Source organism: Rousettus aegyptiacus, unplaced genomic scaffold (genome assembly GCF_014176215.1).
Source record: "Rousettus aegyptiacus isolate mRouAeg1 unplaced genomic scaffold, mRouAeg1.p scaffold_m13_p_17, whole genome shotgun sequence".
In the NCBI taxonomy this organism is placed as follows: domain Eukaryota; kingdom Metazoa; phylum Chordata; class Mammalia; order Chiroptera; family Pteropodidae; genus Rousettus; species Rousettus aegyptiacus.
The window spans coordinates 13819784-13846364 of record NW_023416292.1 but is presented as its reverse complement, the minus strand read 5'-3'; the positions used below and the strand labels follow the sequence as shown (position 1 = coordinate 13846364).

At 47.8% G+C, this 26581-nt stretch overlaps 3 protein-coding genes and 1 long non-coding RNA gene across 12 annotated transcripts in view; 1 reads left to right on the top strand and 3 right to left on the bottom strand.

The window, feature by feature from the left end:
* RGSL1 (regulator of G protein signaling like 1) overlaps positions 1-9481 on the top strand; it is a 92313-nt gene extending 82832 nt beyond the window's left edge. Inside the window, exons 22-25 of the mRNA XM_036234536.1 lie at positions 15-107; positions 1145-1211; positions 2081-2208; positions 9373-9481. Coding sequence (XP_036090429.1) covers positions 15-107; positions 1145-1211; positions 2081-2117 — 197 coding nt within the window. The 3' untranslated portion in view covers positions 2118-2208; positions 9373-9481. The remainder of the gene's footprint in view (positions 1-14; positions 108-1144; positions 1212-2080; positions 2209-9372) is intronic.
* RNASEL (ribonuclease L) lies at positions 5723-19550 on the bottom strand. Of its 9 annotated transcripts, none has more exons than XM_036234541.1 (7): positions 19271-19547; positions 15858-17525; positions 11444-11529; positions 10080-10276; positions 9329-9458; positions 6786-6919; positions 5723-6151 (listed from the first exon to the last, which is right to left on the bottom strand). In XM_036234541.1, exons 2-7 carry the CDS (start codon positions 17335-17337, stop codon positions 5971-5973), a joined length of 2208 nt encoding a protein of 735 aa, XP_036090434.1. In that variant the 5' UTR covers positions 17338-17525; positions 19271-19547; the 3' UTR covers positions 5723-5970. The 9 variants fall into 9 exon arrangements, with proteins under 9 accessions (XP_036090434.1, XP_016001033.2, XP_036090433.1 ...); XM_016145547.2 differs by having other exon boundaries at positions 10071-10276; positions 19271-19543; XM_036234540.1 differs by having other exon boundaries at positions 10071-10276; positions 15858-17513; positions 19271-19543.
* On the bottom strand, positions 12687-15851 carry LOC118612849. The gene is made up of 2 exons (XR_004955138.1): positions 15153-15851; positions 12687-14724 (listed from the first exon to the last, which is right to left on the bottom strand). It is a non-coding gene; the product is annotated as an uncharacterized LOC118612849 (long non-coding RNA).
* An 822-nt stretch (positions 19551-20372) lies between the features above and the next one.
* On the bottom strand, positions 20373-26055 carry RGS16 (regulator of G protein signaling 16). Its single transcript, XM_016145557.2, has 5 exons — positions 25898-26055; positions 24907-25017; positions 24049-24113; positions 23598-23764; positions 20373-22165 (listed from the first exon to the last, which is right to left on the bottom strand). The coding sequence occupies exons 1-5, from the start codon at positions 25939-25941 to the stop codon at positions 21944-21946; spliced, it is 609 nt and encodes a 202-aa protein (XP_016001043.2). The 5' UTR covers positions 25942-26055; the 3' UTR covers positions 20373-21943.
* Between the last annotated feature and the right edge of the window lie 526 nt (positions 26056-26581).

Genomic DNA, 26581 nt, shown 5'->3' with positions numbered 1-26581 from the left:
TTTCCCTTCCCCAGGAGACCACACCACCTTAAGATTCTCCTTGCTCAAAGGTATTGAATGGTTATGGCCTCAACAGCGGGATGTAGTAGCGAGTTCACTCCAGAATTGTGAGTAAGAGTTGGTAACCCCGCTGATATCAAAAGTCCACTACTCAATTAGAGTGTGACCCTGAAGCCAGCTTGGCCAGTCTCCTCATTGATCAGGAGGAAACTGAGACCCCCAAATGTGAAGTGACTTGCTCAAAATCACACAGCTTGCGAGTGGCAGAGCTGGGGCATGTAGCGGGTCTCCTGACTGTCCTCGCAGGGGTCAGTGCCCAGCTCTCCTTAGCATAATTGTATCTTCTTGATGCTTTTATAGCCCCTCGAAGGTGGGGACCTTAAACTTCTCTACTTCTCTGCCACCTCCTCTGCCCATTTCCAGGCGTGGTGTGCGATCTTTACTAAGGGACAATCAGAACATCCCGGTTGTCACCTGCTGGCTTGAACAGGACCTCCATCCCATACCTCCTGCTTCCTGGAGGCTCCTGCTACTGATCTCATCCCTGTCATGAACACTCCGGTCCTAGCCTCCCCTACTGGGGCCATGTTAATATCCTCCTTCTTCCCCATTTTCGGCCTCTAGGAGACAAGCCCACACCCAGACACTAAAGCTGCCTCGTTTCTGCACAGTCTCTCTTTACAAGCCTATCCTTTCTGTTCCGTCGTCAGTTTCTATTTCCACAGTAGGGATACTGCTTCTCCGAAATGCCAGCGTGCCCGGGCTGCCCATTGCCTAAGTCCCCTCATTGCTTAATGAGGAGGCTGTGATGGAACGTTGCCCACGATCCTTAGGGTCCTAACAGCCCTAAAGTCTGGCGATTTGAGGGCTCATCCAACCCAGTCCCCTTATTTTACTCCCCTGGGTCAGTGAGGTTGGCATCATGACCTTTGCAACCAGACGAAATGTTTTCTAGGACAAAAAAATGTCGCAGCATGAAAACCAGCGTAGTGACTGTCCCTGGAGCATCGTTGCTTCACCTTCACGTTCCTGATTAAGGAATTGGGCAAGCTGTCCTGGCACGGCACCCCCCGGGGCTGGATGTCCTCCAGCGAGTGTCTGTGCCCTGAGTTCTGATGCAGTTTTTCTCTCTATCTGTCTTTAGCTTCATCGGAAAACCTGACCCAGCCAGGACAGTCCCTCTCCGCTATGCAGCTGTACCCTGTCCCAGGGTAGGCATGAGCCAGGGGGGGTCTCTTCTTCAGCCGAGGGTACCATGGAAGATGGGGGAGAAACTCCGCAGAGACCTAGCTCCACCTCCCGATACGGCTTGGCATATAGACCCAAGAAGTTGAACTCGCTGCTAACAGAGAAGCCGGTAGTGGGAGTGGTTTCTCTGTGGGCGTCCTCGCCTACCTCTATCAGGACAAGCATTTTTAGGAAGTTGAAGCCCCTGGCCCACCTTCCAGTAGAACACCATTGCTGAAGGGAGGGCGTCCCAGATGGTCTTTCGTTGCTTGCTTCTCTGACCTTCCAGCCCTTCAGGGTCAGGTGCAGATAGGATGGGAAGAAAGAAGAGGTGTCCTTCCATTTGGCAGGATATTGACAATAAGAACAGAAGATTTGAGCCTGTCAAAATCTGATTCAGCCTAACTCACTTCTATACAAGCCTCAAAGTGGGACTGATGCTAAGTTACGGCTCTAGGAGAATCCCAAGGGGGTCATGGAAGCCACAACTGAGCAGTGCTGAAGAGCTGCTTGAAGGTCAAGGTTATCGACAGCAAGCTCTGTGAATGGTGGGCCTGGTTTCCTCACCAACTATCCCACCTTCTCAGACCTGCTGCAAGTCCACCAGGAGCTTGGAACTTTCCAGGTATCGCTGGCCAGTGCTGGCACCTGGTAGACGAGCCAGGTACTTTGGAGCTCTTGGAAGGGAAAGGCAATGCATAACTTCAGAGGATGCGAGCCCTACCCTGAAGGCGAAGGGTTTTGGTTTTGGCTGTTGCCATTTCTAAAGTGAATGACAGCAACGGGCCAGCAGAGAGCACCCCGGTTACGTCATCGCCACTGCGATAACTGGTCCTCTCCCCTCTTCCTTCAGACAAAAATCATCCTGCACCAAAAAGGAGAAGAAGTAACCTGGTCAGGCTCCTCACAGAGGCGCATCATCTCCCAGAAGCCTCCAGACACTGCCAGCAGCGTTTCTGGCCATCGGCCCTGGAAAGACCAGTGAGTGACAGCCCAGACACGGTAGGACCAGACTGCCGTGGGTAAGATGTGGCGGAGAGCACGAGAGGAAACACCTCTGCCCGCCCCGATCCCGGGGCCCTGTCGGGCATGGCCTGTCCACAGTCGGCGGGTAACAGAACACCCCTCTCTTGGGGTCAGGAGACCTGATTCTAGTCTCACTCCGTAGCTGCATGGCCTTGAGAATCCCTGACTCAGGACTGTTGAAGAGTTGTAAAACAATGCATGTGGATGGCATTGCACATACTAGGAAGCAAGGTGCTCTTTCTATCCGCGGATGGGGTCTTTGAATGCTAGGCTCTCCCACTGGGACAATAACTCACATCCATCGTCTCAGCAAATTCTCAGAACCCTGTGAGTAAGCATGTCGGAAATCATTTATTTTTAAACAGCTGAAGAAACTGACATGCACAGAGGGTAAGTGACTTTCCCGAGATCATTAGATAGTAAATGGCGGAGTCCGGACTAGAACACACGCCGCCTCTGAATCTCTGGCTACTTCTCGTTTTGCGGTCACCGTCTATGCAACTTTTTATGCACAAAAGAAATCGTTCTTCCCTGGATTCTACTCATTTGCCAATTAATAGATGAAGAGACTCTTTGGAAAATTTTCGGCCTAAAGGCCTAAATTATTGTCATAGTTTAGCATGACCGACCCCATTTCCTGTCCTCTGAAGAAAATCAGGAGTAAAATGAAAGTCAGAATGTCCTAACGAGCCCTCCGCCTGGGAAAATTGAGGAGAGCTTAGCTCGTTGACTCTCTGAGTTGCATACAGACCAAGGAAAAACAAAAAGCTTATTGAAGAATCCTTTCAAATTCTCAGTCATTGCTTTCTGTTATGCCGATGTCCTTTATTTCTTAGACTTTTCTCAAGGATGAAAAATGTTGCGATGTCACGACAGGGCTCACAAACGAGGACTTTGAGATCATCTGTGAGGGGCCGTGATTGTGACCGATCCATCAGCGCCATAGGCGGACTTGACAGGAGGAGGTCTGGGTGCGGGCAGGGTGTGGAGAGCCTGTCAGGCCACTGGGAGGAGGCCCAGTGAGGCTAGAGCTCCAGAACTGGACTTTAATTAACTGCAAGTAGAGAGGGCCTGAGACAGAATCCCAGTTCCTAACGAGATGCCAGACAAAGAACGGGGAAGAGCCCTATTACTAGAACCAAGGCACCAGGGACGTGCTTGGTCAAAAAGGAACGGGTCAGGAGCCCACACTTGGAACCGGAGAGGATGTTAGGCCGGCAGCAAGGTGGTGGTTGAGTGAAATACTGACTGAGTCTCGCACCGGGCTGAGGCAAGCCTGAGCCTAGGTTGGCAGCAGGTCACCCTCCCCTGGTGGAGAAGAGAGATTGTTCAGTAGACTGTGCCCGTTTCCATTTCCGAGTTCTCTCTCTCCGCAGGATCACTCCTGGGTAGACTCACGGCGCAGGTATGCGAGCACATACAACATGGTATTTACATGGCCTCAAGGCACTTGGTCGGATCACCCTGAATAGAGGAAAGTTCCACTTCTTTACTCAGTCTTGCTGATTGCTTCCTTTGGTTTCTTATACCGTCACACCTCAGAGATCTCAGATCTAGCACGTTCTAACACCATATCTAGGCCAGTGTCACAAAGTGACCTATAAAATGCAGGAAGGTAACGTAAGTGAGCTGAACAACCCGAGAGGGAGAAGAGGGAGCGGCAGTGACTGGCGCACTGGAGAACACATCCCAGAGGGGACGGGGACAGCCCCGGCCGGCCAGCCACCCCGGAGTTACCAGACCTGCTTACTTAGGCAAAAAAGAAAGAAAAGGAAGAAAAGAGGGAGGGAAAAGAGAAAAAGGATGAGAAATTTAAAGTTTTCGTAATACTATTATGCAGGTCAAACAAAACTTGCAGTTAGCCAGAATAAAGAGTGGCCGTATTCATGCTCTGGGAGCCTCCCGTCCTCTTCTTAAAGGAAGGGTTCAGAGAAGCAATATGTTGCTCCCCAGAAGGCTCCTGAGGTCATTTCTAATTCAAGAGATGAGCAGAAATATTGCTTAGCATCATGGATCAAGACCAACGGGCCAGTTGGTCTCATTCAGAGACTCTGACACATGGGCCGTCCCCGGACCCAGAGTCCAGGCCAGCAGGCGCTGCTGCCGTTCCTTCGGAGCCCGGGTTTTCCTCGAGGCGGCCTGGTTTTAAATCCCTCCTCCACTCCTTAGTAACGCTGTGATCATCAGCAAATTACCTGACCTTGCCGAGTCCCAGCACCCTGTGTGTGAAGTGGGGATGACGGTGTCCACCTCCCAGGGTTGTTTGGAGACTGACTCGAGATGATGTAGGCCAAGCGCACAGCACGGGGCCAGGCACAGAGTCGGGGTGGGGTGAGGACGTTAAGTGCTGCCCCTCTTTCCATCTTTCCTCTAAACTTCCCAAAACATGAAGGACGTGCTTAATCAGGAGTGGGATAGCTGAAGAGTTCATTCCCAAGGAAATTCTGAATGAAGTTCTTCCAACAAGATAGATGATCCAGGGAAGGGAGCGGGGGGCGGGGGAGGGGGTGAGGGGGGCAGGGCTCGAGTGGCCATCCACATATCTATTTAATTCCTAACGTACACATAGGCATTTGGAGGATTTCTATATGGTCTATATTTACAATTAATAGGAGGTAAACAGATTTTGTCCTGTGCTCATCACATGCACTCCCCGAGCTCCTAACAGCCACTTTAAAATTTTTGCGACCCCTTATCGAGCACTTGCTATGTGACAGCAGGGATAGGAATTGTAAGACTTGTTTTACAGGTGAGCTAAGGGAGGTATAGAGAGGTCAGGTCTCTTCCTGCCTCTTGCTTGCATGGTTTCTCAGAAGTCGAATGCAACTTTTATCTTTGTTCCTCTGTAGATAAAGTGTTTTATTCCTCTGGCTTCTTTCAGAAACCTTTATCTTTGATATTCAGCACTTCGAATAGGATACGTGAGTTATTCTTGGTGTTCTCTCAGCTCCCTGGGTCTGCGGTTGGGTGTGTCTAACATTAATTTGGAGAAATTTTCAGTCGATATTGCTTCACATATTTCTTTTGTTCCTTTTTTTCTCTTTCTGGTTTTCTCAATAATGAATAACCTTCCAAACCAGAAATTATCAGACCCAGACAGGTTTACTGTTGAATCTACGAAATGTTTAGGGAGGAAATTATGAAAGTTCTCTACAATGTCTTTTAGAGGATGAAAGCGAGGGAATGCTTCTTAACTCCTTCTGTGAGACCAGATTTACCCTAATGCCAAAACCAGACAAAGATATTACAAGAAAAGAAAACCACATTCCTTACATGTTTGGTAGAATTCAACAGTAAATTCATCTGGGCCTTATGATTTTTGTTTTGAAAGTTTATTAATCATTAATTCAATTATTTTTTAGTAGTTATAGGCCTGTTTAGATAGTCTATTTTCTCTTGTGTGAATACTGGCAGATTGTCTTTCAAGGAATTGGTCCATTTCATCTAGGTTATCAAATTTGTGGCAAGAGTCATTCATAATATTCCTTTATTATTCTTTTAATGTCCATGGGACCAGGGTAATGTGAGCATATACTTTTTTTGTTGTTGTTGTAAATACATGGGAAATGCTGGGCATGGTGCCACGAACTGCCACCTTGGTTATGCAGCTCATCCCTCACAGGCGACCAGATTAGATAAGGGGCCCGAAGAGTTCTGACTTGCTCAGGATTACGTACTAACAAAGACCTCCCCGATCTCAGAAGGCTCGGTTATCACTCAGAGCCGGCTAGCCTTCTGGCCACTGCTGTCCCCGTCACACCAAGCCTTGTTCGTGTTGTGCCTCTTGGGGAAATGTTTTCTGTATTCTGTGTCTCGTAGTTTCAAGTAGACAAAGAGGACCAGATCAGGGAATGTCTTCTGAAAGTACTGGGCAGGGTCTCCAATTATTGACTTCATCCTGAAATGAAATGGAAATAATTATGGCGTGCCTGCCCCTAAATTCTTCCTCTTTGACAGCCTATGGCCCAGAGGCGGCCTTACTTCCTTGATCTCTACAGCAGAATGAATAAGGACTCGGGACTCTGACAGAGCAAGAGTCTCCTCCTGTCTCTTCCACTAACTTGTGAACTTTGGCGATGTGGTCTTTGTAAATCTCAGCTTTATCATCCATAAAACAAACATAATATGATTCCACAGTCCCTCCTCTACGTTTCCAAAATCCAAAAGACCTAATGTTTTTGGCAGCAAAAGCTGATTTAACTAACATGGGGCTAGTTTTTAGACTCTTCTAATGTTACATTCTTTTTCTCAGCTGCCTGGTCCCTTGTTTCTTCACACAAGGGAGTCACTAGCCTTCTGTACAGTGAGACTCAGCAAAAGCTAAAAAGAAAGATTAGAGCTGGGCATACGCCCCCATCGTTCACTGTAAGACCCTTGCGATGGCCCTTTTCTGAGCAGAGGGGAGGAATGACTTTTTTTTCATCAACATATTTTTTTCTGTTTCCCAGCAAATAGCAGATTTAAATTCAGAATTGGATTTTTAAGTCATCTTTATTTCATATATGACTTACAGGAATGAAAACAATACTTACTCTACATTAGTTTCTTCACCAATGTGTTCTCCCAAATTTCGGATGAATTTCAGCAGTTCACCCACAGTGTTCTGATAGAATTTATGTTTCTTTTTGTAATGCCCATTCATTTTTTTCATAACGTACTCGTCAATCTAAACAACAAAACGTACCACACAAATGTGATAGAAGTGCAAAATAAATCCCTGTGGAATACATAAAGGCAAAATACAAATTTGAATATATGTTAAAATTACTAATAATTAAAAAAGGGAATTAATGGAAAAGAACGGAAGAAAATACTGCACACCAAAATGCTAACTATAGTTGTGTTTTGATATAGGATTACAAGTAACTTTAAATTTGATATACAAGTGAATTACTTTTCTAAGAAATTCAGTATATTAAAACATGGTTTAGAAAATCTTTGGCTATTCTGCTAGGAAATTTGTTCATTATGCTTTACAGTATTTTGATCCTCGTGGCCACCCTTCCAAATTCGTACTTGATTACATTTCCCCCAGACTGAAAGCAAGCCTGGCAGCCATTGCCAAAGTGTGTGTGGGTGTCTTTTCTTCTCTTATCTTTCTTTTTCATCATATTTCCAAAGTTAAATTTTGTCCTCGCCTCTAGGCGTCCCCTGGGAACTTCTGTGATTAGTGCCTTCCTCTTTGCGCTGGCCCTTTTGTCGATGGCTTTCACGTTTAGAGTTCGGAGTAAGAGCACGGGATGCAACAGCCGTAAAGCCTGAGAGTCCCTCAGGAAGAGTGACTGGTGACTGGGCGAGGACGGCGAACACCCCTCCAGTGTGTACTGTGTGGGAGCGAGCGCATGTGAGAAGTGCTGAGGAAGGCGGGAGTGGCAGAGGGGACAGCCGTGGACAGAAGACGGTAGCACACACTGGGAAACTTGGCTCTGGAGCGCCCCAAACGGATCGTACGGCCGTGAAAACGGGCAAGTCACGGAAATCCACAGAAAGACAAGGTCTAAAATGGGACTCAAAAGATAGGACTTGAAGTCGGTCAAAATTCGATATAAGTCAATGATGTTTAAGGGGGGAAAAAAGCAACAACAACGAATTGGGAAACAAAAGAATGGGATTCTCTTCCCAACGCGGCCAATCTCTGACTTTCCAGTTCTGTGTATTTTGGGTTCTGCCTCGGAGCCTCAATTTCCTCAGCATTAAACGAATTAGTAGATTGTTATGGCGTCATAGCTTGTGCAGCGTGTGGCTTTAGCACATGGTCTCCGTAGCCAGACTGTGAGCTTCGAATCTTGCTGCACCCCTTACTGGCCCTGTGCCTTTTGGAAAAATTATTTGTCTGTGCCTCAGTTTGCCCACCTGAAAAATGGAGATAATTGCCTCAGAGGTTGTTATAAAGATTCACTGTGGTGACTCGTGTTAGGTCCTGAGAAATACAGCTACCAGATGGTCAACACTACGTCATCATCATGTCATCAGCTCTGGTTTCAAATTTCTCTGTTTCTACAAGTTTAAGTTTTAGCTGAAGGTTTATAAACATTCATTTGGCAAAGAGCTATGGCATACCTACTCCTTCCATGGCAGGAATAGAACAACAGACAAGGCAACGGACGGTCTCTGCCCTCAAGCAGGAAAGGTGGACATTAAGCCAGCAATTATGGGTGTGACATGTAGTCTAGAGAAAAGCCATGGAAAGAAAGTAAAACAAGACCCAGAAACAACGAGGTATGGGAGGAGAAGAATCCCAGATCAGGCCTAAGATAGGGAAGCTGTCGGTCTCTGTTGAAGACCTGAGGGTTATGGATTTTCCCATAGTGCTTTGCACCTGCCTCTGGGCACCCCACACGTATTACACAGCCATCATTTCTGTGGGTCTCCTGGCCCCACATGGCCATGCTGTACTCTGCTTTGTATACCTGTGGCCTCACACGGGCTTGGCACATACCTGGCACTTGACCGATGTCTGCTAATTAATAATAATGAAAGTTTATATAGTATGACTGGACCAAGATGGTGACTAATTTATTATGCTTCGCTACAGTTAGTTCGGGTTAGGTGGATCTTTTCTTAAAGAGGAGGCATTTGAAAGTCATCTCGTCCTCGTTGTCTATTTTCTCAGGTAGAACGTGCGTATGTTATGTGGATGCTCAAAACTGGACCATTCATGGGCAGCAGAGGCCCTGGACAGAGACGCCTCGTAGTGGCTCTCCTGTGGGCTGAGCTCTGTTTAGGCAGCTGCTCTTGTGACAGTGTAATAGTAGGCCCTTCTCAGAGAACACGTCTCGAGGGAAAGAGCCACAGAGAAGGATACGGGTCATGCAGGCATGGCTGGGACAAGGCCATCCTAAAGATGAGCCTAGAGGAGAGTGTATCAGGCAGGCTTGGCCTCTGAAAGAGGGAGCAGAGCTCTCAAAGGGTGGTGGGAGGGGGCAGACTAGGCTGGGGAGGAAGAGAGGGGAAATCCCCTTTCTCACTTCTTGGTTGGGCCCAGCCAATAATATTTCAAAAATTAGAAAAACTATCAAAAAAACACGGCTTCTTATTCCTGTAATAACTCTCAGACTATAGGAATTGTTCATACCTTAGAAGTCCACAGGTCAAAACTGAACTGTTGTGTTGTTCCAGGTTGCAGTAATTGGAGGATCCTGCTTCCTTCTTCCCGCTTTTTGATGTCAGATTCATTTCCTACATCCCTAAGGATCCTGAAGCGGCTGAGGATGGAAGAATTGTCATGGCATTCCATCCCTCTCACCCCAGAAAGAGAAAACTGTTAGACCCCAGGTTTTAATAAAGTAGTAAAACCACATCTTTAAAAATTCTGCATGATGGGAGAAATCTCTCTCTCTCTCTCTCTCTCTCTCTCTCCCTCTCTCTCTCTCCCTCTTTCTCTCTCTCTCTTCTCCTTTCGAGTTCTTCAGGAGACAGAACTAGAACGCAGAGAGGTTAAGTTACCACTCCAAGAACACACTGCCAGGAAATGCCCAGCTGAGGGGAAAGCTGGGTCTGCTGATTCCCAGTCTGACCCCTGCCCATGCTACCTCACTGTGATGGGTAATTTTACATGTTATCTTGACTGACCACAGGGTACCCAGATTAAACATTATTCTGGGTGCCTGTGAGGGTGTTTCCAGGTGATACTGGCATTTGATCAGTGGACTCAGTACATCGGATTGCACTCTCCAGTGTTTTATATGGAGATACACACACACACACACACACACACACACACACACACACACACACACTGTTTCTCTACAGAACCCTGACTAATGCACTCACTCTCTCCATTCTGGAAGCCTGTGACATACACTCATTTTACTTACGTCTCCCACTTCCAAAAAAAAGGATGATCAAGCAGATCACTCAGACGGTTCTTCACATTTTCCCCAGGGTGGAAGAGGGAATGAATGAGATCCCGAATTTCTTCATTTGGAGAAAATCGAATCATTTCTTCATAACTTTGAGTCTTCAGTGTGTCAAAAGGGATGTCTCCCCTCCTTACGACATATAAGACCAGCCGTCCAAGGGCCTGCACAAAAGCCATTAATCAAGCTAAAGGTGCTTAGGAATTATCACTCTATTTGGGTTACGTTGGAATGTGTGGTAAAGGCTAGGGGCAAATGGAAAACGGCAGGAATCTCAAGGAGCCCACAGGCTGGTTAGGGAGAGAAGACACAGGTGTGTGCATAGAGAAATCTTCAAGGCAGTATATGGTCACCATGATTTAGGTTTCTATGGAGCGAAAGATAATCCTGGGCCAGAGTTGTCAGGGAAGACTGCTTTGAGGCAGAAATATTTGAGCTGGACCTCAAAGCATGGATGGTAATTAGATAAACAGGAGAAAAGAAGAATATTTTAAATAAGGAGGCTGCCAGGGGCCTAGCGGAGAACTGGGACTTTGGGCCAAGGCTACGTTAGGCAGCAGGTAAAGGAGCTGGTCCAGGTCTAGTGGGACACAGTGACAGCTCCAGTAATTACGCCCTGGCAGGGAAGAAAGACCTGGGAGGCCAGCATAGGAGAACAACGCCTGCACTGGGCAAGACGACAGTCGGGGAAGGAGCTAAAATCCAGAGTCACCGAACCATGAAGGCTGGGCCAGGGGATGGAGCGCCCTTGCAGGTTCAAGGCTCTGGAGAATAATCCAGGAGGAATCTGCCCTTGAGCGGCAGAGACCAGGCTCTGTCTTTTCCTAGGAGAACCAGTTATTTCAGGATCTTCACTTTTTTGGCCAGTGTAGTAGTCTCTTTCTAGCTATGGATCAACCTTATCCTACCCAGGTATTTCAGAGGGCTTTCATCTCTGGCCCTTTTTGGAATTTGAATAGGGTGAAAAGAGAAATCTTATTTACTTTGTCCTGAGACAGCAAATTTTTCCTGCAGAAATTTTGGAGCTGTTTTGGAGATACTTCTGGAGATAATTTGAGAAAAGGTGTGCTCAAATTATTTACTTACTAGCTAATGGAGAGAGAGCTCCAAAGAGACTCGAAAAGAAACCACAGCAACAACAAACTCCACACCAATCCAGGGACAAGCTGTTGTTTGCAAGGGAGTGAGGGCTCGGAGCTCAAGGAAACAGCTTGAAAGTTCTTTCCTTTCTGGTTATGATAGTAACATCCTCTAATTGGCCATAGGAAATAAGGTAATAAGTGAAAAAAGGAAGCAGAAAGATAGAAAAGTAAACCAACTGTAGAAATTACCTCTAGATCATCCCTGATTTCCTGTGGCTCTCCAGCTCGCTTGATGCTTTTGTCAAAGTCTGCCAGGCGAACAGCATTCTTGTTATCTAAGGGATAGTTTGTAGAGGTGCATTGAAAATCCTCATTCTCCATGTTGTGAGTTATTCATTTAAATAAATACACAACACAATATGCAATCCATCATCACCAAAGAATGTGGTATAGAGCTTATATCCACATTGCTGCTTACTCCTCAAAACACTGTCCTGTGCGCTGTGTCATTTGACCTATTAGGTACCTGCCAATGGCAAGTCTTACATTTTCTTTTTTTCCAAGCCAGGGGGTGGGGAAAAATTTAACCAGCACCTCATTCATGTAATTCCTGGGGTCAAAGAGCACTGATTTGTAAAGTAGCCATTGGCAGAGCTACGGCGGCATCCCACGGCTACGGAACAACTAAAACTACAGTGTGATGTCATCCAACACCTGTTAGAATAGCTATGATCCAAAAGACAAGCAATAGCCAGTGTTGGTGAGGATGTGCATGTGAATTGGTACAGCAACTATGGAAAACAGTAGGAAATCTCAAAAAATTAAAAGTAGAACTATAGCAACCCCACTTCTAGATATATATCTGAAGGAACTGAAATCACTATCTCGAAGAGATATCTGCACCCCCAGATTTATTGCAGCATTGTAATACTCAAGATGTGAAACAAGCTAAGTGTCTGTCGATAGATGAAGAGATAAAGAAAATGTGAGATATATATATCCATTAGATATAGATATAGATATAAAAAGAGAGTCATAAAAAGAAGAAAATCCTGCCATTTATGACAATGTGGGCGAACCCGATGGCATTATGCTAAGTATAATAAGTCAGATGGAGAAAGATGACTGCTATATGATCTCACATGTGTGGACAGTAAGAAAACTGAACTCATAGAAACAAAGAGTACATTGGTGGTTGCCGGTGGCGGGGTGTCGGGGAAATGGCTGACAGAGGTCAAAGGGTACAAACTTCCAGTTACAAGTAAATAAGTTCTGGGAATCTAATGTGCAGCATTAGATTGTGACTCTGATTAACAATACGGTATTGTACACCTGAAAGTTGCTAAGAGACTAGAACTGCAAAGTCCTCACCACACACACACATACACACAATGGTAGCTATGTGAGGTGACAGAGACGTCAAATAACCATATTGTGGTAATTGTTTCGCAATATATAAGAAAATTCAATAATCACATCGCACACCTTAAGCTTACACAATATTATTGTCAATTTTACTGCAATAAAGCTGGAGAAAATGTATTTCTGATTGTGAAAAAAAAGGCACTAATCCCATTCATGAGGGTTCCACCCTCTTGACCTGATCCCTTCCCAGAGATCACATCTCCAAATGCCGTCACATTGGGATTAGAGTTTCAACATATACATTTCAGGGGAAACACAAAAATTCATTCCATTGCCGCTGTTAAATAGGTTCTTTGTCTTCAACTATTGCTTTTTTGCATCTAGGTTGCTAATGAGAAAAGTCTTGTGCCAATATAAATCTGTTTCCTATGCAGGTAATTCGTTGTTGTTTTTTTTTTTCCTGGTACTTTTTGAGTTTTTCTTTTTTCCCTTGATATTTTGAAATTCCTTTAAGCTGTGACTCAGTGGGGATTTTCTCATTATTTATCCTCAGCTCTTGGCAAGTCTTTTTGACATGAGAGCAGTATCTATCTTTAGTTCTGGGACAGTCTCAGCTCCTTTTCTTTTTTTTAATATTGCTTCAACCTCATTCTCTGTCTTCTCTCCTTTTAAATGCCCATTAGAACTTCCGGTTCTAATTTATGACTCTAATTTTTCTTTAAGGCTTTCCATCCCTTTATGCTTTTCTGTTATCTTCTCAGGCAAGTCTTCTTGTTTGTTAGTTTAATCTTCAATCCCGTGTCGAGTTTTTAAATTGTTTTGTTTTCCAAATTCTCTTTGGTTCTTGACACAGCGCTTATCCTTGCTGCTTGGACGAAATAACTTATCTTTGTTCTCTGGTTTCATTAATTATATATTTATTTTAGAGCTGTGTTATCATTACTCAGTATGACAGACTAAATCAATCCGCTTGCCCTAATCCTGAAATCTGTGAACATTACTTTAGAGACGCAAAAGGGGTTTTGCAGACGTGATTAAGAATCTCGAGATGGGAGAGATCATCTTGGGTTATCGGGATGTGTCCTAAATGCAGCCACATGTATCCTTATATGAGGGAGGCAGAAGGAGATCTGACAACAGAAGAGAAACCCATATGACTGCAGAGGCAGAGATTAGAGTTCCACAAGCCAAGGAGTGCTAGCAGCCACCAGAAGCTGGAAGAGGAAAGGAGCAGAGTCTCCCCATCGTGTGCCATAGGGAATTTGGCCCTGCCGACACCTGATTTGGGGCCAGAGGAACTGATTTCATACTTCCAGCCTCCACAACTGTGGGAGAATAACCATCTGTTGCTTTAATTCACCAAGTCTGGGATCATTTGTTTCAGCAGCCATAGGAGACGATCATGCTCGGTTACCTATATTTCTTTGGGTGTAAATCCTTCTGTTTCATGCATCTCTTCCATGGTACTGGCACTCTTTAAATATCTCAAGTGGTTTTTTCACTCTAAGCCCTGCTCTGCAGCTGAGAATCCCTGATGCCCTGTGAGCTGCTTCTGTTAATGCCACCCAACAGAGGACGGGGTCAGGGGGAGGTATCAGAGCATCTGCTTTGCATTTTATTCAGTGAAGCTCGGGGGTAAGTAGAACACGCCACTTAGCGGGGTGCTTTGTTTCTCTTGAGAACACCAACCACCCGGAGCCTCAGGTAGTACCCCTTTCTCCAGACAGATAGGCCTGTCATAGATTCTTGGTCCCTGGGGAGGAGGAGGTGAACAGGGTTTGATCTTCTCAGTTTCGACTGATACATTAATCTGCCTGTTAGCTGGCCCTTTGCCCTCTCCTGCTTCTGGCTTCCATTACTCTCGAGGGGTGCTGCTTTGCACTGTTCCCACTTTCTTGAATAATATTTAGCTGTGGCTTCCTGAATTTGTTCTGGGCTCCCGTGATCTTCCTAACCCCATCCTATCCGTGTTCGATCTGTGATTCTTCAAAGATTCTGTTCTGCAGAATCTTTTTTCTTTTGATCTTGGCTATGAATTCATTAAAAAATCTCTATCATTTTGGGGGTTTAATATAAGGAATAGTCTGCAGTATATATTAGGTTCATCTTGAGGCAGAAATACAATCAATTCTTCATTATTCAAGCTTAAGAATGGAAGACGCAGTCTAAAAAAATCCAAAGAATAGGTAGTCACAAGTTACTTTACTTTAGGACGTGATATATGACCCTTTTGCCTCAAAATCAGTGGTTAGAACTGGGAAGGACCCACCCTTGGCTGATCTCGAAGATTCTGACTCACTTGTTAGACCTGCACATACTTCTGGCCCTCATCGGTCTTCCAGCAACGTTGCTTAAAGCCAGGAAGGAGTCTCACTAGCACCTGCCTTCAAATTAAAACCCAGATCACAGTTGTATTCCTATGTGTACCTACTTCTATCCTCCAGAACCCTAAATACTGTTCTCTGCCTCTCCATCCCTGAACCCTCCTTTTGCCCTGTTCCTTTACTCTGAGCTTAAATCTCAACGCATATCTGTAGGTTAGGTGTCTGCTTCTGCTTAGCCCTCTAGACCAGTACTTGACCTTTGTACTCACCTGTAAATATAGGTGACTTGTTTATTTAACACGCTGCATTTAGATCTCGTAACAGCCAGCGACAACCACACGGAGGAGGTCTTATCAGGCTCACATGAGGAAATGAAGGCTCACAGAATTAAGTGACTGGACTGAGGTTACAAAGCTACAAAGTAGCAGCGCTAGGCCTCGAATCTCCCTAAAAATGGCTAAAGCCGATGTACTTTCTACAGCACCGCATTGCCTCCTGAGACGTGACACTGAGCTCTGCTTATTCCCTCTGGTGTGGCTTTTATGTATTTCGTTTTTCATTTGGACAGGGAGATGCTGACTTGTTCGGCCTGCGTGGAGCCTGTTTCACTGGGTCATATCTTGTCCTGGCATTCCCAATTTTCACCTCAATTTCGCCATTAAGTTTCACAGTAACCGCCACCTTGTCTGAAGGGACACCCCTTCAAGTTTCTGCAGTTGAAGACTACTCTAGGAATCCAAATTTCCGGAACTGGCTCCATGCAAGACGCACTTTCATATTTGTATCTGCCAAGGTCGACATAAGATTAGCTGGTATTCCGTTAGCGGAGAGACTGCCTAGTGGTTATGAATTTGTCGCATTAATCATCAAACTGAATAATTCGTGTTTACTCTAGTCCTTCACTATCTGCACTGAAAATTATTTCCTGTTGTAACTAAAGACCCCGCGATTTCTTAGAGACTATCGGGACTCACCTATTAAGATGTTTTGTGGCTGCAAGTCCTGGTGAACATATCCACAAAGCAGGTGTAGCTCTTCAACAGCCGTAAATATAGATAAGAGGATGTTTCGAGCAAACACATCTTCCTCATTTTCCACAGCCTCTCCTCTGTGCTCGGCCAGGTGCTCCTCCAGTGTCTGCTCACAGAGGGAGATGCACACATACAGGCAGCCATTGTGGTCCTCAGTCCCATAGAATGTCACCAAGTCACTGTTCGCCCGGATGCTCTGCAGACAGGAGACTTCCTGTTGTCCACGTGAGCTGCCCTCCCAGAATCGCTTCACCGCCACTTCTTGCTCTTCATAGAACCCCAGGTAGATGCCCCCTTCCACAGTGTCAGCAACTTTATATTCTTCATAAATAAAGATCTTGAGTTTGCCAATCATAGGGCGGTATATCCTGTGGAGATGTTTCAGGGCCGGCCCCCAGCGTGAACTCTGAGGTCTCCAGTCTTCAGTAGGAGGGTGAAAATCTTCTCTGGCTCCACACTTGAGAAGGAGCTTTACGAGGGAATGGTTGTAATTGCGCCTGGCCATCTTAACAAGATCCCCACAATCCGGGCTGGCTCCGTGTTCACACAGCAGCTGGGCAATTTCCTTCAGATTGAGTTCAACAGCCAACCGCAGTGCCGTTTTGCCCTCTCTGTCTGTGTCATTAACCTCAATATGTTCTTGTTGTAGAAGCATCTTTACCAGATTGGAATTCCCCTTTTCCACTGCCAGAATCAGGGGTGTCTTCCCTTTCTCTCCCCTCACATTGACATCAACCCCGTAGTCTAGCAGAAGGCGAGCGATGGCCTCCAATGTCCTCTCATTGGAGTTCATAAAAGCATGGATCAAAGCATTTCTGCCCATGTTGTCACAGACTTTGACATCCGCCCCCATCTCATCAAGGAGGATCTTCAAGGCATCTACATGTCCATTTTTAGCCGCATCCATGAGAGCCGTGGCCCCTCCTTTCCTAACCTTCATTTGATCCTCCTTTGTCTTTCGACCCAAATTTACCTCCGCTCCATTCTCATACAGGAATCTTAAAGCGTCGACCTTACCATACCAAGCGGCTTCCATGAAAGCTGTAAAGCCATTATGATCATGCTCATTGATCTCGGAACCTTTAGAAAGGAAAAGTTTGAGCAGTTCCACGTTTCCCACGATCCCAGCGATGATGAAGGGAGTGGCCCCATTATTCTTCCTCAGACAAGGGTCAGCGCCATGATGCAGCAAAAGGTCCACAATGTCCTCTGTGGAGTTGTTCACCGCGTTATGCAGCGGTGTCCAGCCCCCGTCCTCGTCCTGGAAATTGACATCAGCCCCCATATCCAGCAGTTGCTGGACCCGCTCAATGTCTTCATCTTTAACAGCTTTTATCAACAAATGATTGTTGTCCTCAGAAGTCTCCCCACTGCTGGAGGGTGTGGGTCTCTCCTGGGGGTTGTTGTGGCTCTTGGTCTCCATGATGGCAAACACCAGTGGTTACAACTTTTTGTCTTTCTTTGAGAAAATGAAAACTTATCTTCTTGGCACTTGATCAGAGAAACATGAAGCTCCAAGAAACTCTTGTCACGGTAAACAAGGATGATTCTCTCACTTCCAGTCAGTGGTATGAGAAAGGACAATATTCTTGGTGTCTTCTGATAGTTCACCTCGAGGCAAAAGGGGTGCGTTGTAAGTATTTTATAATAGTGAGAAAACATTTTAATTAGAGAAACTAAGTTTACTACCAACTTTTTCAAAATACACCTACTTATTATAGAACTTTTAAATTACAGAATATTATGAATATATGTACATTAAAAATAAGAAAATTATTCCCCTATAATTCCATTGCCCAGAAACACACATCGTTAATATTTTAATCTATTTCTATAGGTTTTAAAATTAGTTGGGATCATGCTGTATAAGTAACTTTGCACCCTTCCTTTCATGCAACACCATGCTATAATTTCCCATTTATACGAAACCTTTTAAAACATTTTAATGGCTGTGTAATATGCCATCGTATGTAGTTGTTTCATTTCCCTAAGGTAAGCAGTTTTTAAAAATAATGTTTAAACAAGCTTTTTTAAATAAGATTTTTTAAACAATTCTAAATAACGTTGCAGCAGATTTATCTTATTTAGCCTGTTTTCTCATGCGAGATCTTATTATAGATTTATGAAGAACCGAACGACTGGTCAGAGGATATGATTCTTTTTAAGATTCTCAATGTATATGAATACATTTCTTTCGATGTCATATAAATACATTCTGACTAGAAGTAGCCTCTTAAAACAAACAAACAAACAAAAAACCAGAACCCTCATTGAGTAAGAAAAAAAGGTAGCTCTATCAGTTTGCTTTCCTTAGACCACAGGAAGTCCGGTCACTCTCAGTGTGTTCACCGGCCCTGTGTGCGTCTCCTGTGTGCATCGTCTGCTCCCACTCGAAGGAGTCGACAGTAGTGACAGAGCGTAGACTTGGCCTCAGCCAAGATAAGTGAGGGCCCCTCGCCGTGTTCACTTTAGACTGTTACCTCCTAATTGTGTGGTTTTAGCCTGTGGAGTCTCAATTTTCTCTTCCCACAAATGGGGGCAATAAACACGGTCACCTGCATAAAGTGCATTGAAGTTGGTAGCTGTGGCAAATATTAGGCATTCAATAAATGGTGGAGCTAATTATGTCCCTTACTGAAAAAAAACAAAAAGTTCACGAATCCTATTCTCTGCATGAATGTGCATAGACATACGACACGAACAGAAAACCTGGGAGCGTCGGTTTAGTCCAACTGTCCTCCATCAATTCTCAGCAATTCGGATCCAATTCAAGCTTCAGACAGCAGCAAACTGTTACCTGAATATTCATTTCACAGAAACTGCTACAAAATTCACAGAGCGACCCCTTTTGGGCGATCTCCCCACTCTGTCTCAAAGCCCCCACTCTCTGAGGTCTAATCAATTGTGCTGCCTAAGCGCAGTCACCCGGCAGTGAAATCTCTGAAACGGATGTTGGTAAAGACAGTTCCTGTTGGAATGGCTGGGAGGCAAGCCGGTCTACATAAAGGAGCAGAGCGGCAAAGAGAATCAAAGAAACGATGAGAGAAAATATCCGAGTAGAGAATAAAGACATTCCCGCTAAAGCGCAGCAAGGGAAGAGCCTGCTTTCAGTTTCTGCTTTCAGTTTCGTTTTCCTCATATCACCGCAGGTGCCTGATAAACAGAGGTGGATGAATAATGTGCGGCAGAACCTCGGCGATCCTGGGACATCTCAGGCTGAAAGGCCACCGGAGGCAGCTCTGCCCCTCTTTCCAGCCCCCATGTTCCACGCCCCTTTTCACCTCCAGTCCCCAAAGCCCAAAGAACCCTTTGAAGAAATCGAGCTTTTCCAGCTCTCCTCTTCCTGCCCGTCTTACCTTCTGAACTCAGACGCCTCCTCTTATGTTGCCGTCAGAGCCTCGTCTTCAAATACTGTGGCAAGCAGGGAAATATTTCCTTCTAGGGAAGTCAGGGAGCCAGCAGGGTGGAGCCAAGAAAAAAGAATAACAGGCGCTAAGGGCCGGTGAAGTGGCCCACGCCCACACTCAGGGTGGGGCAGCCTGTGCAGAGTGTGTGTTCAGGCTCTCCAGAGAAAAGTGGTGGTTTTCCGACTGCTGGCGACCGATTTGCTGTCCAAGGTCATGCTGCTCACCCTTCAGGCTCTCAGGTCACACAGCAGCAGACTAACAATAGGGGAGAAATAAAAGTCAATATAAGATCCATATATAAACAGATCATTTAATATAGACAAGAATTTTTTAAAATAGTGGTAATCAGGGAAAAAAATAAGAACGATTAATAAGAAAGAAGAACGGGTAGGCGGTAGGCAGAGGAGAATGGATTTTGATCCTCGCAAACCTACCCCCAAATTTTTCAAACCCAGCACACCCCTCTTACCCCCTCGGCCCAGGGAACGGAGCAGCCTCCCACACACAGGGGCTTCCCAAAGCTCATCTCAGAGATATCTATGAAATTTTTAAAGACTATTAACTTGAGCTGAAATGAAATGATAAAATACTGATGCAAATTGAAAATGAGTAAGAGTGACGATGTCACAGTGGTCACCACCTACCCGATAATGTCTGGCTACTTGACCAAGGGGGACCGCCCCGTGTGCTGTTACAGGCGGAACCGGGGATGGCTTATGCTGAGTCTCCACTGGGTGGACAAAGGATGTGGGTGGCTCTGAAGTGACAGCAGGCTGAGCCAGGTCCAGTCAGCACCACGGCCCAACACAAGTTGTCATCAGCTGAAGGAAGTCAGTCACCAATCGTGGCGCCCAGCTGTCAGAGCCTACGCCCCTCTCTTCGCTTCTGCCAGGCATGGGTCTTTTGTCACTTGTGGCCCTGCCTATGACAGGGAAGCTCAGCCACCCGTCCTGTGGAATTTCCAGAGGCCTGCTCGTCCACGAGGCCCCCCAGAGCGCTCCCCTCTCCCTTACCCCCCACCCCCAAGCACACAGCCCTGGGAGACAGGATCTCATACGTGGGTTTTATTTTTATTTTACAAGAATATAACATGCTGTCATAGGAAAGTGGGGATCGAGTACATCATTCATATCTTGGAAACCAGCTCCAGTTGTCAACAAAAAAATAAATATTTAAACAGTGAGGAGCTCCTGCTGGGCGCTGAGAGGAGGCAGAGGCTGGCGGGGAGAGGGGGACAGGTGGCCCGCTCCTGTGGAGAGTCTCCGGTCAGTGGGTCAGACTAAAATTACAATAATAAATAACAATAGCAATAACACCGACAACAGTAACAAAAATAATATGTTATGACGGTCGTCACAAAACCAACAATACATTATACTTAAATAATTTTCTCCTGGAGGAGCTCACAGTGCAGCGAGAACAGGGTTGGTGTTCCGGGGACACAAGAGGGCTGGCTGGTTCATTCACCTCCCCAGCCTGGGCTCGAGGACTAGTCCCACCTCAGAAGGTTTGTTCAGTGATGCCCTGAGGTGACAGGCAGGTTCTGATCTCCCCCAGTCCTGCTCTTCCAAGCAGCCTCTCTTCCGGACTTCACTCCCGGCCTCTGTGATCCACACAAGGCTCATCGTGGTCCCGCCCCATCCCTCCCAGCAGGCCAGTGAGCGCACCTCACTTCCACAGGAAGGAAACGTGAGGTTCCCCTTTGGCCCTGGGGTGTCTTTTTCCCTGTTCTCATACTCATACACACGAAAATATTGGCTTGATTTAAACAGGACTTTCAGGAACTGCCAAAAGTTTTGTTTCTTATGATCGTTTTCTCCCTCTGTCCACACCGCTGGGCATGGGAGCCGATGAGCCACTGAGGGAGTGGCCCCACGCCGTCCCTCCTGGGCTCAGAGAGGGCGCATCCCAGCAGGTGGCCCTCGGCGGGCCCTGCTCACAGGCAGGCCACGACGTGCAAGGTCACCAAGAGCACCAAGATTAATTCACATGAGCCACAGGGCTCCTTTCTGGGGCTCTCTACTGACTTGGAAAGGGGCTCAACGGCCAGTTTTGAGGTATAAAAATCTCACTGCAGCAAGCATCACATTGGTTTCCTGGCCTTGACACAGGAGTGTTAAGTACAAGCTAAGGGACCCTCGGGCAGCCCAGAGGCAGGCGAGGTGGCAGGACGGGAAGGGTCCACATCCATGTCTCCCTCCTGTGCCCAGGACAGTCTGGGATCAGGGTGCCGCCCGTCAACAGGCAGAATGGCCGATCTGGTTGTCCTCCCCTCTCCCGTTTTCAAGTTTCCCTTTAGTCACGTATTTCCCAAACCACCCTGGAACATTTCTTGTCCCTTTGCGAATGACAAGAGCTAATGACAACTCTCACACCGCCACTCTTCTCCCCAGAGAGCCCCACGCAACCGTCATCTTCGGCCCTTATCCGTAAGTCCTGGACGTGGGGGACCGTCTCACGCATGAAATTCAGTCCCACGGTATCTGGAGGAGAGGAATCGGCTTCTTCCGTCACTGTCCTCTCTCGCTCGCTTTGCAGAACCTGCCTCCCACACGCGGGCGGCTGCCTCGGGGCGGGGTGACTCCACCTCTCTTCCCGGCTGGCTCCTCACTGCCATGAGGCTCAGGTGTGCGAGGGCTCTGCTGGGCTGCCCTGGGATGGAGAGGCGTTGGTGGCAGAGGCTTGGGTTGCCAGGTCCCGGTACGCGGGCGACTTCAGGAAGCGCGGGTAGGAGTCCTTCTCCATGAGTGTGCGCGTCTTGCCCTGAGCCACATCGAAGCACGTGGCCGTGGCGGCCTGCAGGTTCGTCCTGGTCAGCTCCCTGGTCTCGTGGTCTATGTTAACCTGCGAAGAAGTACAAGCGCGTGGGTGAGCGGGGCTGGGGGGAGGGGGCAAGGCGGGGGGTGCAGCAGGCAGAGGGAGGAACAACCGGCTGGGGGCCCTGGATTTTTAACCAGGAACTCAGGGTGTCCTGAGTCCATCCAGAGTCTTTCACCTCTGGGCCTGTCCCCACATGGGATCCAGTGTCTGTCCTCTGCTCTCTCGAAATTCTCAAGGATATATCAAAGTCTGCCTACAAATCTGACCCCTCTCGCCCCATCCCCTGTAATAACCCTGTCGCAGTCACCTAGATTAGTGCCGGAGCCTGCTCACGGGTCTCTGCCATCTCCCCTCGCCCCCCTGGTCTGGCCTCCACCCAGCAGCCAGACGGGACCTTTCAAACCCCAGATCAGTTTGGTAGCAGCTCTCTTGTCCTCCCATGTCACTCAGAGGAAAAGCCACAGTGCATGCTGGGCCTGCCCCTGGCCATCTGCCACCTGCCTGACCTCATCTCTTCCTCTCCCCCTCGCTCCCCCTACCCCACACAGGCCTGCTTGCTGGTCTGTGACAATGACAGGTGCTCTCTGACCTTTGCATGTTCCTTTTCCTGTGTGAGAACATTCTTTCCTCCCATAACTCATGGTTCTGTTAATGTATGTCACCTTATGGGTCAACTCATCTCTCATTTCCCTTTTATAAAATGGAAAGATCTCACCTCCTTTCCCCTGTACTCTGGGACTCTCGTTTCCTGTTTTATGTTTATTAGAGAATAGGTCATCCCCTGGTACATATTTATTTGCTTAATCGATTTCTGTCATCTTCTCCCATTAGGGAAGAGGCTTTGTTTTGTTCACTGCTCTATTCCAGATGACTATAACCATGCCTGGCATGGACCTGGCACTCAACAAATACTTATGGAATAATGTGGAATAAATAAAAGTACTCAGAAAATAAAATAGAAAATAATATACAAAAGCAAGGTACTACTACCATCTCTCCACTAGGTGGCCCCATGTTCTTTATCGAATGGGGTGCCAGGCAGTGGCGGCCAGAGGGAAGGTTGAAAAGTTCACAGACCTGCGGGACTAGGGCAGGTCAACCCAGGGAACTGAGGCAGGTTACACAAGGTCCCTACGATGACCTTTGCCCCGAGTTGTGTAAATGTTTTGAGCTTCTAAAAAGGGCTTAGTCTATATGAGTGGGTATGAACAGATGCCAAAACACCTGCCAACCCCTCTGACCCCTTTGCTGAGTCTAAGGGTAACATCACCCCGGGGTGGCATGATGCCTGATTTTCCTGGGCTCCAGCCACAGAAGCCAGCTCACTCCCGTTCCAAATCAGGCAACTCTTCTTCTAAACTCAGCCCTTCATCTGCCGACCTCCCACAGCCCCAGCTTCAGGGAGGAAGGACCAGGCGGGGCCTGGAGGATCCAGGGGACAGATCTGGGCTCTCACCTCTTTCGGGGCTTCTCTGCGGATGAACTCCTCAAAGATCCTGTGAGCCCGGGAGGCCAGCTTGGTAGCCGAGCGGATCTTCTTGAACTCCTCGCAGGCCAGCCAGAACTCCAGGTTCTCCTCGCTGAACTCCGTCTTCAGGAAAGCGTGGAAGGCAGCCACTCCATCTGGGGTGGGAGGGAGAGAAGGAGAGACAGGTCAGACAGAGGGACAAAAGGGAATAAAAGAAGAAAAGACAGCAATTGTAGTTAATGGCTCTATTTTTGGGATGCAATTTTCCCGAACAAGGACCTGCCTTTGTATTCTGAATAGAGGCTGGCACACTAGGGGATCATTATTATTATTACTATTACTGTTATGTTGCCCACGCTTCAGCCCCCCTCAGGCTGGCCCCCAAGCACATGAGTGCACACGTGCCATCCACAGACACACACGACAGGGTCCAACTCACTTTTACTGCCCAGCAGCAAGTCGAACGACTCTCTCCATCCCAGCACATCTTCTGAGAAGTTTCTGCTATATTAAAAAAAAAAAAAAAAAAAGGCCAAGATTTTAATTTTTTAAAAAAAAGAACAACAAACTAGTGCATAGCGCAATTCCCAACCATAACTCCGATTGGGGTTTGCAAAATTCACACAAAGACGTGCTTGGTAATTATGGGAGTTGACTCCTCAAACCCTTCGTTGGGGTTAAGGGAAACAGCGGTGTTTTCTAGAGGACAATTCAGTAACCAAAAACCAAAGCCAGGGACCTTTAGGTCCTCAGAAAATATCTCTGAGACTGTTTCTTCACTGTCCAAAATTGTTTCTAGTCCTCTGACTCTCAGAGCATTGTTCTGCACACTTCCTCAAGGACATGAGGGCTTTGTGAATACAGATTACGTCCACCCATAACCTAGAGCAGCACCTGGCATGGTTGACGTTCAATGTGAAAGAGCTTCTAGGCAAGGTGCTTACCAATGGAAGTAGAGTCATTGATTAAAAACTTTGAGTGGTCTGGGACCCTGTCCTAGCCCTGATTGCATTGCGATGACAACTCCAGGTGAGAGAGTCTGATAACTAGACATTCAGGTCCTAAGTACACACATGCGTTGATGGACTTGGAACCCTGGAGCTACCCACCCTGTCACCCATGAGCCAAGCAGCCATGGAGACCAGCAGGAGGCCCCACTAAAATCTCCAGGAAGGGGTCAGCGAGCTCCAGCCCAGCTACCATGTCCTAGTTTCTCCCGGTTACTTTCCTTCTCATGGCTCCTTCCCTAATAGGGCTCCGCCTCCCCTAGAAGCCCTAGGCTGTCCGCAGGACTCACCCCTCTTTGTTGTGTTTGCTGCTCCACTCGAACTTGCCAACACTCCCCGCCTCAGAGCCCAGGTCTGATTTATGAAGAAAGATCCCCAGCCGTGTCTTGAACTCTTTGGCTCTGGAGGACAAAGCATGAGCATGTAAGGATTCTCCCCACTTGCTTAGCGAAGGCAAAGAGCTTTATGGGGTGTCAGAAGAGGTCAGGCTGATGCCACTCGAATTCCAGCCTCAAGGGCTCCTGGGAATTCTTGCCTGTTCCCAGGGCCTAACCTTTGCTTCTGTCCTTCGTGCCAGGAACCCAGAAACAATGAAAGCAACGTTTGAGCTGGGCCTTGTAGGTCTTACACTTTCTGAGTTTACAGAACTTCAGACATGGGTTTGTTTCCACTTAAGCCACACTGCTCTTTGTGCTTGTTGATTAGTGTTCCGCACCCTTCAGGCTCGCCACGAGTATTCGTGGAACTGCAGGGAAACTGATTCCTCATCTTTATGTTTTCCTTCCCGGCCTCCAGCAAGAACTGGAGGCAGCTGGGTAGCTCCCTGGGAAGTGGGTACATCCCTCCCTCACCTGTGGGCTTGAAAAACACCTCCCCATCTTCCCAGGGCTAGAGGAGGCCATTCCCCTAGATCTGGGCTGTGGAATGAAAACCAAGTTTTAAGAAACTAGGAAAGACAGTTCTGCCTGGCGACGCCAAGGGGTCTTTCTGCAGCAAAGGCTTCGGCAGGTCACCTGAGAAGGACGGCCATTTGTCAGAGGACAGGGGATGACAGTAAGCAGAGATCCCTTTGCTTTCCCTTCTCCCTTCTCATGGCCCGGCACTTCTAAGACGCTAAGGGAAGCATCTGGGCATGTGGCATCAGCTTTCTCCTGCCTCTCCACTCAAGTCATCGGCATCCCATCGTCCCACCCACCCAGGTCCCGAGCCTGCCGTTTCACGTTCTAAGGGTTCATGGGACTTGAACTTCTTCCTCCGGGCGGCGGGACAAGCTCCTCTTACCTCTCCAGGCAGGTGGTGGGGAAGGCGGCCAGGGTCCGGCACATGACTGCGGGCGCAGGGCAACACGTCGTGGGGATGGTGGCGGGCTCCAGCGGGCCGCTGCGAGCGTGAGGAGGCAGAGGACCGGCGGCGACAGACGACACCCCCGCGCGGGCCGGGTTTATCCAGCTGCTGGAGCGGCGCTGGCGGGCCCGCGGATTTTATTCCCTCGGAGGGGGCGGGGCGGGCTGCGCGCCGCCGACCAATCGGAGGGCGGGGCTGAGCGCGGCCGAGGCGGAGGCGGGGCCCGGGGCCCGCGGGGGCTGAGCGCGCGGCCCACCGCCCGCGTGCGGCGCTCCCGCCGCGGGGCGCACGGGGCTGTCCTCCTCCGGGCGGACGCCGGCACGCGGACGGAGACGCGGCGGCCAGGTCACATGGAGACGAGGCGCGCGCACCCGGTGTAGGAGAAAAAATAAAATCTCCCCGGCCTCTGGTAAAAGCAGAAAACCGACGTAGAGGTTACCAGAGGCTTTGCGCCGTGGTGGGGGGTGGGGGGGGGGGTGGGGGGCGGCGGGTCTGGGGGGCACAAACGGCGATCCAGAGCCTGTTCGGCCTCGAAGGACAGGAGCTCGGGGTGCTGCTACCCGAGCAAGACAGCACCGTGATTATACTGCTCACTACCATTTGCCGTGCGCCTGCCCGATG